Source organism: Papio anubis, chromosome 6 (assembly GCF_008728515.1).
Source record: "Papio anubis isolate 15944 chromosome 6, Panubis1.0, whole genome shotgun sequence".
NCBI classification, from domain to species: Eukaryota; Metazoa; Chordata; class Mammalia; order Primates; family Cercopithecidae; genus Papio; species Papio anubis.
This window is the reverse complement of record NC_044981.1, coordinates 107,901,177-107,920,541: the sequence shown is the minus strand read 5'-3', so window position 1 is coordinate 107,920,541 and position 19,365 is coordinate 107,901,177. Positions and strand designations below refer to the sequence as shown.

At 44.0% G+C, this 19,365-nt stretch overlaps 1 protein-coding gene across 2 annotated transcripts in view; it reads right to left on the bottom strand.

Moving 5' to 3' along the window:
- Positions 1 to 1,438: 1,438 nt before the first annotated feature.
- The window catches only part of CNKSR3 (CNKSR family member 3), a 104,445-nt gene continuing 86,518 nt past the window's right edge, over positions 1,439 to 19,365 (bottom strand). For both annotated transcript variants that reach the window (XM_021937714.2, XM_031667344.1), the window contains exons 8-13: positions 18,907 to 18,975; positions 18,500 to 18,646; positions 10,304 to 10,428; positions 6,097 to 6,305; positions 5,513 to 5,602; positions 1,439 to 1,946 (exon numbers count right to left, since the gene is read on the bottom strand). In XM_021937714.2, coding sequence (XP_021793406.1) covers positions 1,648 to 1,946; positions 5,513 to 5,602; positions 6,097 to 6,305; positions 10,304 to 10,428; positions 18,500 to 18,646; positions 18,907 to 18,975 — 939 coding nt within the window. In that variant the 3' untranslated portion in view covers positions 1,439 to 1,647. The remainder of the gene's footprint in view (positions 1,947 to 5,512; positions 5,603 to 6,096; positions 6,306 to 10,303; positions 10,429 to 18,499; positions 18,647 to 18,906; positions 18,976 to 19,365) is intronic.

Here is a 19,365-nt window from a genome sequence, read left to right as displayed (position 1 = left end):
GGTGTGAGAAAGGGCATTTTGGAGTAGGGGATTTCAGCTCTGCCTAGGAAGATACCTCAGAAAATTCCCCTCGTGCAATTTCACTTCGCACATGCTTCTCCTGTTCTTCCATTTCTAATCCATAAAATCCCAAAATGCTTGGGAGGGTTTATTTTGATTTTTTTTTAAACAATAGTGCCCTGCTGGTAACAGCCACAGTCACTTGCTAATCTGAAGATACCTCGCACTTTCTCTTTCACTAGCTTCGTGTATGACGCGAAACAGAAATATTTCAATTACAGGTGACTAGGAGTAAGAAAAATATACAACTATATTTAAAATACTTAAATTAACAAGATAGTACTTTTCCATTCTAACAAAATATCATACATTCAGTTTAAACAAGAGTTAATATCCAGACACACGTTTTCAAAATACCTGATGCTAGTTGAAAATTAGTGACCATGAGGCTTTCCAAGATATTCTAATCAGCAAACTGCATACAATTTTGAAGAACTGTACACACTGTGCTGGAAGACAGACACTGAACAGGTCAAAATGCAAACTGATGTATCTTTCATCAACCTAAATCTTGTTGCTTCACTTTTCTAAATGATACTTTGGCTGTCAGCGAATCTTATCGCTTCTTTTCCTTAAAGACAATAATATATAACAACACCACCCCACACAAATAACCATAAACTTCTTTGTGTGAAATAAGCCCTATCAAAATGTGTTCATGTGTTTCTGTACCAACTGATCTATACTGAGACTGTCATGAAAAAGGTATCAAACAAGTGTAACAGGCCTATACTTAAACCTCTGCCTCAAAGGAGAAATTGGATACTTGCCACGTTATTGCAAAGTCAAAGCTGCTACACTTACAAATATGGTATATAGTTTAGAAAAATCAAATCAAGGCCGGGCGCGGTGGCTCAAGCCTGTAATCCCAACACTTTGGGAGGCCGAGACGGGTGGATCACGAGGTCAGGAGATTGAGACCATCCTGGTGAACACGGTGAAACCCCGTCTCTACTAAAAAAATACAAAAAACTAGCCGGACGTGGTGGGGACGCCTGTAGTCCCAGCTACTCGGGAGACTGAGGCAGGAGAATGGCGTAAACCTGGGAGGCGGAGCTTGCAGTGAGCTGAGATCTGGCCACTGCACCCCAGCCTGGGCGACAGAGCGAGACTCCGTCTCAAAAAAAAAGAAAAATCAAATCAAAAATGTTTTCTCACTGGCTTTTTCAGATAAAGAAGTTGGACCACAAACCAACATATCTGTGTGAAAATAGCCACCAATTTTAGTCCCCCCAGCCCCTCAAAGAGGAACAATGTCACCAGTCCCTCACAATGATCATAATATCTCTGGCCAGGACTGCGATTTCTAGTGTGTGTCTCCACATTTTGTCTCTGGGGAAGCAAGACAAACAGGCTCTACCCGTTTTCCTCCTCTTATCTCCACAAGCCAGCACCTAAGATCCTCTGAATTTGTTCCCATCCAATTCTGCAAACTTCCAAGAAGGGCAGTAGATAACGTTTCAAAAAAAAAAAAGAAATGACATAAGGTCACTACATAATACTGAGGCTGAAACGGGAAGAGGCTGTCCACTGTAAAAGCAAGGCACTTGGGGAGGAGCCAGGCAGGTGGCCTGAGCAGGGTCCCTCTCAGTGAGTCAACAGTTTCAGGCGCGTAAACCAGCTGACCAGGAGGGACGGTTCTGTGGAGGAGGACTTCGTAGCTGAGGAGCCCGATTTCTTTTTGGTCCCTTCCTCCTGGAACGGAATCGTGGCGCTGCTGTGGAGATCTGAGTTGACGTAGCACCTGCTTCCTCGGATGTAGTCCGCACCCCGGACCAGATGCCGCTCGGTCGTGGGTCTGGAGAACCGGTATGGGTGAGAGGAGCTCTCTTCGATGATCGGGGGAATCCGCTCGTTACTGAAATACCGACAAAGGGCGTCCTCCCCTGTTGACAGACAAAGTCCATTAAAATCACAATCCCGGTGGGGCGCGGTGGCTCAGGCCTCTAACCTCAGCACTTTGGGAGGTCGAGGCAGGTAGATCACAAGGTCAAGAGATCAAGACCATCCTGGCCAACATGGTGAACCCCCATCTCTACTAAAAATACAAAAATTAGCCGGTGTGGTGGTGGGCGCCTGTAGTCCCAGCTATTCAAAGAATCATATGAACCCAGGAGGCAGAGGTTGCAGTGAGCCGAGATCGCGCCACTGCACTGCAGCCTGGCGACAGAGCGAGACTGTGTCTCAAAATAAAGAAAAAAAAAGTCACGATCCCCTGCACAGTGCTCTTTGGAGGGCCCTCAGCCTGCCCAGACTTCTGCCACCACCCTGAATGTGGATACCGTACCCTGCTTTCCTCCCTGGATTGGCCACAAGGTACCACATGTGGCTGAGCCCACCAATGGGTGCTCTGGAAGCAGAAATGGGAAAGGTCCCTCCCACTTCAGGCTGCTTTAGCACCTGAGAGGTAACACATGGGGCTCCTTTAATGGGTGGGGATCAGAGACTGTAGTGCCCTGCGATGGCTGAACAAGAACTGCTCATGCATTGTTTCACGCAGGGCATTCAGGGACATTCCTGAACAAGGAAAAGAGTGGTCCTGCCCTAACTGCCAGCAGACCCCCTGGGATGGGGATGGAATGTTAAGAAATTTAATACAAAGTTAAAATACAGGACACTTTGGTAACATGTAGCATCCTTGTGAAGCAGAAATTCTACACCCCAAAATATCAAAGATCTATGGGCATGGATGCTCACTGAAACATTTATTTTTATGCTTATTTTTATTTTTTGAAACAGGGTCTCACTCTGTCATTCAGGCTGGAGTGCAGTGGTGCCATCTCAGCTAGTTGCAGCCTCCATCTCCCAGGCTCAAGTGATCCTCCCACCTCAGCCTCCCAAGTAGCTGGGACTACAGGTGCGCACAACCACACCCAGCTGGTCTCGAAAATCCTGAGCTCAAGCAATCCGCCCGCCTCAGCATCCCAAAGTGTTGGGATTATAGGCATGAGCCACCACACCTAGCCTACTGAAACATTTAGAATTTGAAAAAAACAAACAAAAATAACCTAAATTTCTAACAGTGGCACGTTGAATAAATAGGCGCTAGAGCCATAAGATGGCATACTAATACGGCTATATTCTTTTAAAATATGTCTAGATAATATTCATTTTTACATAGTATTATTGAATATTTACTTTTCCATTTTTTTTTTTTTTTTTTGAAATGGAGTCTTGCTCTGTTGCCCAGTCTTGAATGCAATGGTGCGGTCTGGGCTCACTGCAACCTCCGCCTCCCAGGTTCAAGTGATTCTCCTGCCTCAGCCTCCTAAACAGCTGAGATTACAGGTGCCCACCACCACACCTGGCTAATTTTTGTATTTTTAGTACAGATGGGGTTTCACCATGTTGGCCAGGTTGGTCTCAACCTGTGATCCACCTGCCTCGGCCTCCCAAAGTGCTGGGATTACAGGTGTGAGTCACTGTGCCCGGCCAACTTCTCCCATTTTGTACTTTTTTCTAAGTATATAAATGTGAATACACGAACAACTGGAAATCACATGAAACATTCACAGTGATTATTTCTTAGGTTGGAGAAACAGATTCCAGCTGAGTTTTATTTTCTCATGCCTTCCATGTTTTTCAATGTACTTGCTTTGCTTTTGTAATGAAAGGGGAACAGTCACATCTAAAACGTGCCCATTTTCAAAAAGCCACATGTTGTGTAAGTCTATTTATATGAAATGTCCAGAACAGGCAAATCCACAAAGTAGATGAATGCCTGTCAGGGGCTGAAGGAGGATGGAATTGGGAGTGACTGCTAAAAGGCACAAGGTTTCTTTTTGGGGTGACAAAAATGTTCTGGAATAGTGGCAACTGGTGCACAACTCTGTGAATATACTAAAACCCACCTGATTGTATATTTTAAAAGGCTGAACCTTATGCAATGAGTTATATCCCAATAAAGCTGTTATTTTTAAAGTGGCTGTGTGTAGATAGATACCTTTATTCCAAAACAATCATGCAAGAAAAATATGGGAGGAGGTGTGGAGGGAACAAGTATTTTTCCACTTCCCAATTTCACACTCCCTAACCCCGACACTTCATCTCTCCATGTATAAAATAAATTAAAGGCTCAACCCGGGCTCAGAAGAACGGTAAGGAAGATGTTAAAGTGTCTAAAGCTAAACAAAGGACAGCCCTGCCACCTGCTGACTGCTCCACAGATACTCACACGTTAACTAAGGGGATCTTGAATGGCACCCAGGCATCTCTCCCTTTTTCACTTTAGCATAATACAGGCGATCTGCGTACCTAGGTGACAAACTTTACCAAGTCCCTAGAAAGGGTCAGGGGTCAATCAATCCCTTTGGAAGGTTAGGCCTCCAGAATTTTTTCTTCTTCCTTTTATTATCTAAAGCCTATTGTACTTAACTTTTCAACTGCCCTTTGTTTCAACAACTGCAAAAACAATGTTATAGTGTTCTGCCAATGATGATAATCAAATGCAATCTGGCAATAAAATGAGAATGTTTTAAAACATTTCACTCAAGACTAGTATAATAACCAGTGACTTTGATTACAGGGTGAATTAAACACAAATTTCTTTTCAAATAGTAATTACCTTCTAACACAAGAAGGACTTGGAAGAAAAAAATCCATGTTTGTTCATCAGAAATCAGACAGACTCCAAATATAAAACAAACAAAATTTAGAATAAGATTGTTTTATGAAAGCTGGCATGGTGGCACAGGTCTATAACACCAGCCATACAGGAAGCTGAAGTGGGAGGATCACTTGAACCCAGGAGTTCAAGGCCAGCTTGGGCAACATAGTAAGACCCCATCTCAATTTTTAAAAATAAATTTTAAAAAAGACTGTTTAATGAATAATTTATTTCTATTTATTAAAAAATTAGACCACGGCTGGGTATGGTAGCACATGCCTGTAATTCCAGCACTTTGGGAGGCTGAGGCAGGAAGACCACTTATGGTTAGGAGTTTGAGACCAGCCTGGACAACATATTGAGACCCTGTCTCTTCCCAAAAAAAAAAAAAAAAAAAAAAGCCAGAAGTGGTAGCATGGACCTGTAGTCCCTGCTAGTTAGGAGGCTGAGGCAGGAGGATTGCTTGAGTCCAGGAGCTCAAGGCTACAGTGAGGTATGATCATACCACTGCACTCCAGCCTATGCAACAGAGTAAGACCCTGTCTCTAAAAAATAAATGAAAAAATAAAAATTAGACCATTAAAGTCTACAGCCTTTTTATAGCACTCAATGCTAATTAGGATATTTACAATCACTAACTAGGATGACGTCATTTTGCTATTCTAGAAATAAGTAGGATCTTAAAGATCTTCTGCAGTCCTGATTTTATAGACGAGAAAATGAGGCTCAGAGAGGCCAAATATTTGGTTTACTTATTATAACACATTTACAAATAGAGGTGAAACCAGGGCCTGGGTCTGTTCACTCCCCATTTGCTGCTCCTTGGTTTGCTTGACTTAAACGTACCTTTCCTGCCATGACCTCGAGGTCTGGCAAAAGGGTCCACAATCCCCATCCAGTTCCCATCAGCAGGCATGGACAAAGGCCGCGGCTTGCCTTCAGAGGGACGAGAGAGAAGGTGACAAGTTTGATGAGTTCTGGAACTTTAGTGAATCCTTGCCTTTATTTATAACTTAGACCTCACAATATCGCACCCACTTAGACAGAAGCAATAACAAATTTTAAAATAAGAAAATTATTTTAAAGCACTGTATTTCCATAGCAGGCAATTAAGATAGAGGCACATTAAACTTGAGCCTGTGAGTCTACAGAGCAAAGCAACTCCAAAGCTAAAACCCAGGCACTGAAAGTTGAAACTGTAACATGATCTCACCCAGTTGGGCTTTGATGCCAGGCAGAGTAATGACTCAACAAGGATCCGCTTGAGAGAGATGAATAAAGGTCTCATACTTAGAATTTCATTGAGGTTTATGTTTTCCTCAGAATACTCTTAAAGTCTGCCAAATTCATCCAACAGTTCCAACTAAGGCAGGGGGCGGGGAGGAGAAGTCAAGGCCGACGGCAGAACAAAACAAACACTCGAAACTTACCATAAGATGGTGTTTTCTCTCTCATTTTTGTGGGCAGAATGTTGGTTTCCACCGAATACCCAGGCAACTGATCCGAGTCGGCAATGGTAAATCTTCGTCTCCGGCTTTCCTGGTCCAAGAAGGAATTCGGGGACTCTGAACCCTTAGAACCAGGAAGTGGTTGTTTGCACTTACTGGACCCTCCATACACAAAACTGCCATTTTCATCCCTGGAAGATAATATGCGCAATACTTAAGTTGTTTACAAAGATGTTCTCATACTGAAGAATTCCAGCAGTCCTGCTACCTCCGCACACAGAAGATAACTTAAATTCTCCTTTTCCACTGCAGGAAAAGCGTTCCTTTTGTCAACCCCAGTTGCCACTCAAATACATACAGATCCTATTACACAAGAGCCAAATACCACGATGTGATGAAATATAAGAATAAATGCAGGCCGGACATGGCAGCTCCTGCCTATAATCCCAGCACTTAGGGAGGCCGAGGCAGGTGGATCACCTGAAGTCAGGAGTTCAAGACCAGCCTGACAAACAAGGTGAAACCCCATCTCTACTAAAAATACAAAAATTAGCGGGGCGTGGTGGCAGGCACCTGTAGTCCCAGCTACTCGGGAGGCTGAGACAGGAGAATCGCTTGAACCCAGGAGGCGGAGGTTATGGGCAATGGAGCGCCAACCTGGGCAATGGAGTGAAACTCCACCTCAAAAAAAAAGAAAAAAAAAAAGAGTAAATGCAGGGTTTTTAAAATATATATATATATAAACAAATATACCTTTGAAAAGACAGCTCTAGTTTTCCTGTGCTTCTCTGTGTAGCTGAATATCCTATTTACTACAGCAATCACATGTTAAGGTGTGCTCTAGCAAACCATGTTGCTCACGCCAAGAGCTGTATCTTTGCCAAAATCCAGCAAAAAAGACTCTTGATATATAATGAAGTTATTATATTTGAAAACCATGTCAAAAGATACCAAGGAACCTTTTTTTTTTTTTTTTTTTTTTGAGACGGAGTCTCGCTGTGCTCCCAGGCTGGAGTGCAGTGGCGTGATCTCGGCTCACTGCAAGCTCCGCCTCCCGGGTTCACGCCATTCTCCCGCCTCAGCCTCCCAAGTAGCTGAGACTACAGGCGCCCGCCACCACGCCCGGCTAGTTTTTTGTATTTTTAGTAGAGACGGGGTTTCACCATGTTAGCCAGGATAGTCTCGATCTTCTGACCTCGTGATCCACCCGCCTCGGCCTCCCAAAGTGCTGGGATTACAGGCTTGAGCCACCACGCCCGGCCTTTTTTTTTTTTTTTGAAACGGAGTCTCGCTCTGTCGCCCAGGCTGGAGTGCAGTGGCCGGATCTCAGCTCACTGCAAGCTCCGCCTCCCGGGTTCACGCCATTCTCCTGCCTCAGCCTCCCGAGTAGCTGGGACTACAGGCGCCCGCCACCTCGCCTGGCTAGTTTTTTTGTATTTTGTAGTAGAGACGGGGTTTCACCGTGTTAGCCAGGATGGTCTCGATCTCCTGACCTCGTGATCCGCCCGTCTCGGCCTCCCAAAGTGCTGGGATTACAGGCGTGAGCCACCGCGCCCGGCCAAAGGAACCTTTATAGTAACCAATGGAGAGTGATTCTTTTCTGAACCAAATACTACAAAACCAGCAAAAGTTGGATCACCGATTCCATCCTAATTCTATCTACCTGTCAGTTTAAAGTGTAGGATTAATTTCAGTCCAAGTTACCAGCTGATTAACCTTTTTTGCACTTGGTAAATTCCATTAGGCAAATCAGGACAAAAACTGCTAGACAAAATACAGAATCAGCTGAGTCCCAAAGCCATCTACTAATCAGCTATGCCTGTGTGTGGTATTCCCAGGTGGGATGGCACCCACCTACCCCTCCCACCCACAAATATATCTCTTTCCATACCTTTAAACCTGGCATATAACTCCCCATTCACAAAGTTTCCATGACTCATGACTGGTTTCTCGGTAATCCATTCACGTTTTTCATTCCTCGGAAAATCCTTCATGAGTGGTGTGTTTGTGCACTCTCAAAAGCGTCCTCCCAAGCAGTTTAATCCAGTTCTCTTTCTAGCCCCAGGTTCCTTTATCTCTCACTATGTACACACCACTCCTTTTCTTGCTCCCGCAACCCAGACAAGAACATTCTGGATCAAGGGAGGGCATCCTCCTCCAGTTTCTGATAAAACAATCCACACATTAGTCATCGTGGAATGCCGTGCTCTCTATATGCAGAGGCAAATACGACCTGTAACTTTAAACACACTTAAGATCCCGTGAACCAGAATGCCCCGATCACCTGAGGTACATTCGTACATGCTGTAATAAGTTCTAAGTAAACCAAGACTCAAGGAAACAAAAAACATCTCTGCACCCAAAACAGAAGAAATACAATGAAGCAAATACCTCAGCTTCAAATGAAAACCAGTAAACAACAAATTCTGATATACACTAAAATGTCACTGTAATAAAATCCAGCCCGAACTTTGTTTTATGAAATATTATAGCCTAATCATATATTTCTCAATATATGCTTGAATTGCTGAATAAGACCCTGGTAGTTCTGTAGGGTCAAGGACCGAGTCTGTTTTGTGTCAGATGGTAACCCAGACCCAATACTCAGGAAAGATATGCTGAATAAATGAGCCAGACTGTCTAGTTTTATCAACATATATAAATATGTGAGTTGATTAAAATAAGCCTAGATCACACCTAAATCATCCTGTACACTCTATATACCACCCTCATTATACCATATAGTATTTAAGTTAGCCATGAAGAAAGCAACTATCTTTTAAGAATTTATATTGAGACCATCCTGGCTAACACGGTGAAACCCCGTCTCTACTAAAAAATACAAAAAATTAGCCGGGCGCGGTGGTGGGCGCCTGTAGTCCCAGCTACTCGGGAGGCTGAGGCAGGAGAATGGCGTAAACCCGGGAGGCAGAGCTTGCAGTGAGCTGAGATCCGGCCACTGCACTCCAGCCTGGGCGACAGAGCAAGACTCTGTCTCAAAAAATATATAAATAAATAAATAAATAAATAAATAAATAAAAATAAAAAGAATTTATGGTACACACACACACACACACACACAAATATGAAATGTTCATACCTACAGTCACATGGGTTTGCGTTTTCTTGTTTTTGAGACTAGGTCTCACTGTGTCGTCCAGGCTGGAGTGCAGTGGCGTGATCAAGGTGTACTGCAGCCTCAACCTCCTGGGCTCAAGTGATCCTACCACCTCAGCCTCCTAAGTAGCTAAGACCACAGGTGCACACAACCACACCCAGCTAATTTTTAAAATTTTTTGTAGAGATGGGGCCTTACTATATTCTCCAGGCTGGTCTTGAACTTCTGGGCTCAAGCAATCCTCCTGAACCGGCCTTCCAAAGTGTGGAAATATCGGTGTGAGAGCCACCATACCTGGCCACATAGGTTTTTTTTCAAGTTCTATGAAGAACACATCTCTCTCAGCAAAATCAAGCTGCAACTCTCATTAATCTCACAGAAATACTTATTATCTACCCCCTCAAGATGAATTTACCATGGAGTTAATGAAACTTAACCTGCAAGGCCTCCAACAGACCCTTCCAAGGTCCCAGGAGAGCACATTTTCATTCATTTTTCAAAAGTAAGGTATTGCTATATCCTTTTCTTTGTTTCTCTTTTGAGACAGGGTCTCGCTCTGTCACCCAGGCTGGAGTGCAATGGCACAAACTCTGCTCACTGCAACCTCCACCTCCTGGGCTCAAACGATTTTTCTGCCTCAGCCTCCTGAGCTAGGACTACAGGCATCTGCCACCACACTCGGTTAATTTTTGTATTTTTTTGTAGAGATGAGGTTTCACCATGTTGCCCAGCCTGGTCTTGAACTCCTGAGCTCAAGTGATCTGTCCGCCTCAGCCACCCAAAGTGCTAGGATTACAGGTGTGAGCCACCACACCTGGCCAATATTGCCATATTCTTTTCTCAAAAGGGCCCTCCCCACCAAACTGTATAGCTTCAAGCCCCACAGAACCTAGATCTGTCCCTATACTCCTATAAAGTAAGGCTGATCATACTTTTAATGGTAGTTCAAGATTCAGCCCTGTCATACTGTGGCTCAGCAACTTCCTCTCTCAAGATCCTCTTTTTCACACCACCATTTACAAACACCACCAACAGGAGACGAGCATACCATGACAATGGACAGCAACATACCGGGGAGAGTAGGGAACAGCTGGTGGAGGAGGAATATAAAGATCCAGGATGGCTGACTTCTCCTTCTTCAGCGAGGTATCCATAGTGCTTTCAGGGGACTGGGTTGTCGTAGGTGGAGGTGAGGTCTGAAACAGGAGTAACACAGCAATGCAAAGAGTAGAGATCAATTCAGAGATGATTCTTGGTGTTCATTTCCCCTTCCCCAAACCAACACCAACCCCGTGTCTGAACAGGGACTGAGGTCATTCATGTGTTTACAGATATTTGCAATATTTAACTTACATTCTTCTTTGAAACCCTTAGAATTAGCTGAGGGATTTGAAAGACGATGTATAGTGGCAAGAAGCAGAGGCTTAGGAGCCAGGTGCCAGGGTTATGATTCTAGCTCTGAGGAAATCACTTAAACATCTGTGGCCTCCCTTTCCTCCTCTGTAAAGGAGTGATACTGATAATATCTCTTGCATAGAGCTGCAGTGAGAATTAGATGAGTTCGTTCATGAAAATTACTAGCAAGGTCGGGTATGGTGGTTCACGCCTGTTATCCCAGCACTTTGGGAGGCCAAGGTGGATGGATTGCTTGAGCTCAGGACTTCGAGACCAGCCTGGGCAACGTGGCAAAACCCATCCCTACAAAAAAAATATAAAAATTAGCCAGGTGTGGTGACACACACCTGTAGTTCCAGCTACTTGGGAGGATGAAATGGGAGGGCTGCTTGAGCCCAGGAGGGAGAAGCTGCAGTGAGCCAAGAGTGTACCACTGCACTCCAGCCTGGGTAACAGAGCAAGACTCTGTCTCAAAAAAAAAAAAAAAAAAGAAAGAAAGAAAGAAAGGAAAGAAAAGAAAAGAAAAAGAAATCAAATCAGTAGCAGCGCTACTATTGACTAGAAGTATTGCTTGGAACTCTGGATGTGACCCTGGCTAGACTTACTAGCTGTTTTTTCTGTTTGTTTTGTTTTTTTTCAAATGGAGTCTCGCTCTGTCTCCCAGGCTGGAGCGCAGTGGTGCGATCTCGGCTCACTGCAACCTGTGCCTCCTGGGTTCAAGTGATTCTCCTACCTCAGCCTCCCAAGTAGCTGGGATTACAGGTGCACACCACCACACCCAGTTAATTTTTGTATTTTTAGTAGAGACAGGGTTTTGCCATGTTGGCCAGGCTGGTCTCAAACTCCTGACCACAGGTGATCCGCCCACCTCGGCCTTGCAAAGTGCTGGGATTACAGGTGTGAGCCACCACGCTCGGCCCTTATTAGCTGTTTATTGTTGAGCAAGTCACACAATATCTCTGTGCCCCATCTATAAAATGAGAATAAATAGGGACAAGAATAGTACCAACATCGGGTGCCTGTGAGAATTAAGATCACACATGTAAACAACTTAGGACACTGCTTTCCCATAGTAAATACACAACCTTATACCGTTTGTTTTAGTACTATATATACATATATGCATTCATATATGTATATAATCTTAATTTCAAATCCACACGGCTGAATTTGAACTATGATACTGGTCTCAAAGGGCATGGTTTTTAATGTTTCACATGAGACCTTCAATCTTACCTTTCTACAGTCTAACAATGACAACAATGATTTTTCTGGTTGGTAAAGAACAGCAAGGAAATCTTGGAGTCAAGGCAGGGAAATATTTGGTGATGGCCAGTGAGACTGTGCTAAGCCCTGGGCAGACATAAAAAGCTACCCTGGCATGTGGGCACACACCTCTAAAAATCCCAGCACTTTGGGAGGCGGAGGCAGGTGGATCACTTGAGCTCGAGAGTTCAAGATCAGCCTGGAGAAAATAATGAAGCCCTGTCTCTACTAAAAAAAAAAAAAAAAAAAAAAAAAAAAAAGCTACCCTTCAACACTGGTTGTGATGGAAGAGCTCCCTGAAGTGAAACTGTGACCTGATTCTAAGGATTGAAAGGACTGACTGGCCAGTGTGACGGAGCTAGACATGGCCACCAGGAGGTTCACAGAGGACAGCTCATTTTCAGGAGAGATAGCAAGTCACAGGGGCAAGGACTGAGCTTTCAGTCTCCAGGGTAGAACCCCATATTTTAAACGTTGGTCATTAATGCATAATCTATCAATTCTATTCAATTTATAATTGACATCTCAACATGTCAATCTTGGACCATATCTGAAAACATGAGGCCAGGATCCAGATTCTACAAATCTTAGAAGCAAAAGTAAACTAGAACATTTCCACAAAATTGATACTCACTGAAAATACATATATGGATCATTACTTCTGTATCAGTAACTCTCATTTACCAGGAGTGTGGCATCAAAACAGAGTGGTGAATGCCTTTTCTATGACAGGTCAACAGAAATGATGTTGAAAAACTTAAGAGCTCTCTTCTGGGAAGGGTGGGTGTCCAGGCACAAAGAATAATGAAGAATGGAACACAGAGAAACCCCCAGGGCTGGGGGCTAACTCTATAGACTATTTGTCTACCAGAGCTTATATTCTGAAAATATCCTGGGCACATCACAAGAACACTTGGTAGCTAAGCTATAAAATGGTGTCTGCATTTTGATGGTCATTATCTCCCTGGGTCACAGGGAAAATTAGGTGTCTCTATCTCTCACCACCACCTCTTCCCCAAACTGCACAGTTAGTGGGACTTGGCAGGAAAGTAGGCAAAACCAGAGAACATCGCAGAGTGTCCCTTCTTAAGTGAACTTCCAGGGACCAACACTAGCCTGTACTTAAAAATTATTTTCACTCATGTTCTGAACAGATCCACGTGAATTTTCCTCTATTGCCTCAAACTCAATTATGCTCAAAATACCCAACATCTCTTCCTTCCAAATGGCCTCTTTTTTGATTTTTCAATTTTTGTCACCACCCAGGTTCCCTGTCACATTGGGCACTTGCTTCTCCCTGGCCTTGCTGGCCTTTCTCATCCTTACCCCAAAACATTTTCTAATAGTCAACACTATCAAAGAGCAGAGCATGGCTTAGAAAGATTACATACCTTGACTAAGGGTCCCACAACAGCTAGTAAGTGGCAGAGCTGGGACCTGAACTCAAGTGGTTCAACTCAGAGGCCACATTTATAACCACCAGGCTGTGCTGCTTCCTGAGCCCTTCTGATGTGCTTCCCAGTGGCCTCTAGCATTCTTAGGCTTTCACTAAATCACCCGTCACCAGCCTTGCCCAGGACCACATTGTATCTACCCTTATACAGCAGCCTCCCTTCTGGTGGTTCTCATGTTTAGATGTTGTTATGTGCTGAACTGTGTCCCCCAAAATTCCTGTGTTCAAATTCTCACCCCCAGTACCCAGAAAGTGATAGTATTTGGAGACAGGGTCTTTAAAGAGGTGGTTAAGTTAAAATGGAGGTCATCAGGGTGGGCTCAATCTGACATGACTGCTGTCCCATAAGATTAAGACACAGACACATTGTAATCCCAGGACTTTGGGAGGCGAGGCAGGCGGATCCCACACGAGGTCAGGGGTCAGAGACCATCCTGGCTAGCCTGAAACCAGGTCTCTACTAAAAATACAAAAACTAGCTGGGGCGGTGGTGGTAGCCTGTAGTCCCAGCTACTGAGCTGAGGCAGGAGAATGGCGTGAACCGGAGGCAGACTTGCAGTGAGCTGAGATCTGGCCACTGCACTCCAGCCTGAAGCTGACAGAGCAAGACCCGTCTCAAAAAAAAGACACAGACTTTATATGGAGGGAAGACCACAAGAGGACAGAGGAAGAAGACCACCATTTGCATGCCAAGGAGAGGGTCCTCAGAATGAAGCCAACTCCACTGACACCTTGACTTTGACCTTCTACCACCTTGTATGGCAGCCGTAGCAGAGTAATAGAGTATTAATGTCAAAGCAGCTGTCAACCTGTCACCTGTGGGAGAAAGCCCATGCTCCTCAGCCTGACACTCCATACCTGCCATGATAGTCTCAGGCAACCAGTCCAACTTTATCTCCCAGCCCCGGCTCCAGAGTCTGAGCCACTCATTCCTTCTGGTAGAAGCTCTGGAGCCCACCCAGAGTCTCACTGCCACCGCTACCACCCCCCACTGCTGGGAGTGCCAGCCGCTAAGGCTCACGGCTGCCCCTTCTTGGAAGAATGGCCTTCAGCTGACAGAGCTGCCTCGCCCGAGCAGGGCCACCAGAGCCCGGAGCTGTGTGGCTCCACCAGGATGCTTCGTCCTGCATAGTAGGTCAAGGCTACGCTGCCCCTGAGAGGCATCCTTGCTGCTTCCCCGTCATCATTCTGCCTTCCTCTCTCCCTTACCAGTTTTATTTGGAGCACATACCCTCAAAAATTGCTCTCACAAGGATGTGCATCTCAGACTCTGCTCTAGGAAACCTTATCTAAGACACTGCCCTTCTCCGATGGTGGTCTATCTATGTTTTGTGGGTGAGTGCGTTTAAACAAAAGCATTCATCTCCTCTGTGATACACGCTCCCATTTGCCAATGCAAATCCCACCTACCCTCCCAGGCTCCCACCTCCCAGTCCATACCTCTCTCTCCTTCAGAACCCAACATTTATCTCATGCAACTATGAGCAGGCAGAGCAAGCATTTGGCAGGAATCCATCAATTACCTATGTGGAATTAGCACCTCTGTAATGTTAAGTATCATATTCTGAGAAATCCAAAAAAGTCTAAGCACGTTTAAATTTTACACTGACCAATGCAAACAGAAGCAGCTGGGATATAATCAATAGGCTCGGTTATGGGCAATGATTTTTTGGCTCTGACCGCAAAAGCACAGGCGACAAAAGCAAAAACAGACAAGTGGGATTACATCAAATTAAAAAGCTTCTACATAGCAAAGGAAATAACTGACAAGACAAAGCGTCAATCTAGAAAGTATCTGCAAACCATACATCAGATAAGGGGTTAATATCCAAACTATATAAGGAACTCAAAGAACTCAATAGCAAAAAAAAAAAAAAAAACCCCACAAAGAACCTGATTTAAAAATGGGTAAAGGACCTGAAATGACATCACTCTCTTGCTTTTTTTTTTTTTTTTTTTTTTGGAGACAGGGTCTCTACTCTGTCACTCAGGGCGGATGTAGTGGTACAATCAAGGCTCACAGCAGCCTCCCAGGCTCAAGCAATCCTCCCACCTCAGCCTCCCAAGTAGCTGGGATTACAGGTATGTGCCACCATACCCAACTAGTTGGTTTTAAAAAAAATTGTTGTAGAGACAGGATCTTGCTTTGTTGCCCAGGTTGGTCTTGAACTCCTGGGCTCAAACGATCCTGCTGCCTTGGCCTCTCAAAGCGCTACGATTACAGGCGTGAGCCCCTGCAGCCAGCCCCAAATAGACATTTCTCAAGAGGAGATATACAAATGGCCAACAGAGATATGAAAAAATGTTCAACGTCACTAGTCATCAGGGAAATGCAAATCAAGGCCACAGTGAAATGACAGCGGGCACCTGTTGGAATGGCTACTATCAAAAAACAAAAGGTAAGGGTGATAAGGACATGGAGATGTAGAAATCCTAGCGCATGGCTGGTGAGAATGTAAATTAGCAGAGCCATTATGGAAAACATTATGGAGGTTCCCTGAAAAATGAAAAAGCAGCCTCACTAGTGGATACACATCTAAAGGAAATGAAATCAGTATGCTGAGGAGGTATCTGCACCTTCATGTTCACTGCAGCATTTTTCAAAATAGCCCAGGCATGGAGTCAACCCAAGAGTCCATCAACAGATGAATGGATAAGGAAAACATGGTGTATATACATAAGGGAATGCTACTCACCCTTAAAAAAGAAGGAAATCCTGGCCGGGCGCGATTGGCTCACGCCTGTAATCCTAGCACTTTGGGAGGCCAAGGCGGGCGGAACACCTGAGGTCAGGAGTTTGAGGCCAGCCTGGCCAACATGGTGAAACTCCGTCTCTGCTAAAAATATAAAATTTAGCCGGGCATGGTGGCGGGCACTTGTAATTCCAGCTACTCAGGAGGAGGCTGAGACAGGAGAATCGCCTGAACCCAGGAGGCAGAGGTTGCAGTGAGTGAGCCAAGATCGCGGCACTGCACTCCAGTCTAGGCAACAAGAGCGAAACTCCATCTCAAAACAAAACAAAAAAAAGAAGAAAAGAAGGAAATCCTATCATGTGTGACAACAGGGAAGAACCTGGAGGACACTGTGTTAAGTGAAATAAGCCAGGTACATATAGAGAAATACCACATGATCTCACTTATATGTGGAATCTAAGAAAAAAAATCTAACTCTTAGAAGCAGAGAGTAGACTGGTGGCTGCCAGAGGTTGGAAGGAGTGGGATTGGGGAATCCTGGTCAAAGGGTACAAAGTTTCAGTTAGCCAGGAAGAATAAATTCAAGAGATCTATTGTATAGCATGGTGACTATAGCTAATACAAATGCATTGCATGCTAGAAAATTGCTAAGTTGCTATAACACGTGTAGATTTTGAGTGTTCTTGCCACAAATAAATGTAAATGGTGAGCATGTGAGGTAATAAAATGTATTAATGACCTTGATTTAGTCATTCCAAAATGTAAACATATTTTGAAACACTGTGATGCACAATATAAATATATACAATTTGTATCTGTCAATTAAAAAGTGAATTGTAAAATATGTTCGGTTATTATTTATAAACTGTAATTATGGTCCCCTCTTGCCCTACCTTTATTTCTGCGAGTTTTTGTTTGTTGGTTGGTTTTTGTTTTTGTTTTCAGACAGGGTCTCACTCTGTCACCCAGGCTGAAGTGCGGTGGCGTGATCTCGGCTCACTGCCACCTCCGCCTCTGGGTTCAAGCAATTCTCCTGCCTCAACCTCCCGAGTAGCTGGGATTACAGGCGCATGCCACCACACTCAACTACTTTTTGTATTTTTAGTACAGACGGGGTTTTGCCATGCTGGCCAGGCTGGTCTCAAACTCCTAACCTCAAGTGATCCACCCACCTCAGCTTCCCAAGATGCTGGGATTACAGGCATGAGCCACCACACTCGGCCTCTGAGTTATTTATTTTTAACCTCTCCTCTGTGACACCATAATCTTTCCATAATCTCTCCAGTACCTTGCCTCAGAAAGTTTCAAAATTGATGGTTTAAGACTATTGCTCTTCCATGGGAAGACATACAATAACATCAAAAATAGTTACAAATAAACTATAATCTCAATCTTATAAAAGGGCATTATAAGGTTATTGCTTTTCATTCTTGGTTTATGAAACAGACACTAAGGACCAATGGCACAACAAGGAGTGTGACCAGTGAGTGTGATCCACCCAGGTGTCAGCAATAAGGGGGTATATTGTTTGAAAAGAATTTAAATAAAACTCAGTCAGTTTGTCTTCTATTATCAGCACAGACTGGCAATACTACATAACGTCTAAATAATGGTGTGATACGGCTCCCCACAGGGTGGGCTGCACTCACCGCCCCCAACCCTGCCTTGGTAAAGCGCTGCTGAAGACTCAACCCCACGTGGTCTCTCCAGCATTAGTGTTCAAACTGTATACAGTTATGTAGGTATGTGTTTGAAACGAGAGAGGAGAAGGACTAAAAGGAGCTTTTGGCAGTGATGGAAATGCAGTGATGGAAATGTCCGTATCCACCTATCTGACATGGGAGTTACTAGCCGTATGTGAATATTCTGCACCTGAAATGTAGCCAGCGATCCTGCAGAGAGTAACTTTTAATGTCCTATCATTCTTTTTTTTTTTTTTTTCCTTTTCTTTTTGAGAACGGACTCTTGTTCTGTCACCCAGGATGGAGTGCAGTGGCGCGATCTCAGCTCATTGCAAGCTCCGCCTCCCAGGTTCACGCCATTCTCCTGCTTCAGCCTCCTGAGCAGCTGGGACTACAGGTGCCCGCCACCATGCCCGGCTAATTTTTTGTATTTTTAGTAGAGACGGGGTTTCACCATGTTAACCAGGATGGTCTCGATCTCCTGACCTCATGTTCTGCCTATTTCAGCCTCCCAAAGTGCTGGGATTACAGGCATGAGCCACCGCGCTTGGCCTCATTCTTTAAATAGTCATATATGGTTACTGGCTACTATACTGTTCCATGTAGATCTAGAATTTATATTTTCACATAGGCAGGATTATAGGATAATTACATACAAACTCCTGAAACCAATCAATCACCTTCAAATTTCTATCTCTTTTTGTTTGGAGACTAATGAGATACTCGACATTGTTCAGGTGCTGATGCTAGACGGAGGCTTACAGTCAATCCCAGATACCTGCACAAGAGGTGGCTTCCACCGTAGGTTTTTCAAGGGAGCAGGAGTAAAGTTGAAAGACCCAGTGGGGCGCTTCTTAAGCAGTAACACAACTCCTGTGGGATTCTCTCTCAATTTCTTCACCAGATTTTTCAGCTGCCATCCCACCTTCAAGTAAAGAAAATGGAGAGGGAGGACTTGCTCATGAATAATGAAAAACTGAACCTATGAATTTATCTCGAGGCAATCTGAGTTGTGAGCAAATACATAGAAACAAAATAGGCAGGCACAAGTATGTTCATGTTAGCACAACCTAAAATAATGAAAAATGGGATGTCAGCAGAAAATTTTAAAACTTTAAACAGAACGGTTTTAGATTTAATTAAAAGTTCTGAGGAGGAAAATTGAGTCTCAATAAACAAACTCACCACAGTTTGCTGATTAACTTGAATGACTTCATCACCAGCATGAATCTTCTGAGATCTGTCTGCAGGAGACTGTACAGAAACAAAATAACCTGCCTTAATTTTTTTAAACCTTCTATTTCTTTCTGCTTTTATTTCTTCTTTCTTCTGTAGACAATTAACAACTGAAATAACATTTTCTCAGGAAAAATAAACAATGCACTTTATTTCCCCGAGACTACACAGTCTATAGGACCCTCCCCATGAATCCTGTGTTATCCATTTTATTAGTGTCTGTTATAACTGATAATTTGTCTGTTAGAATAGCCAGGTTCATCTAATCTATTGGGAAGAGACTGGACATACTGTCTTTTGTTTTGTTTTGCTTTTAAGACAAAGTCTCACTCTGTCACCCAGGCTGGAAGGCAATGGTGGATCTCAGCTCACTGCAACTTCCGCTTCTTGGGTTCAAGCAGATCTCCC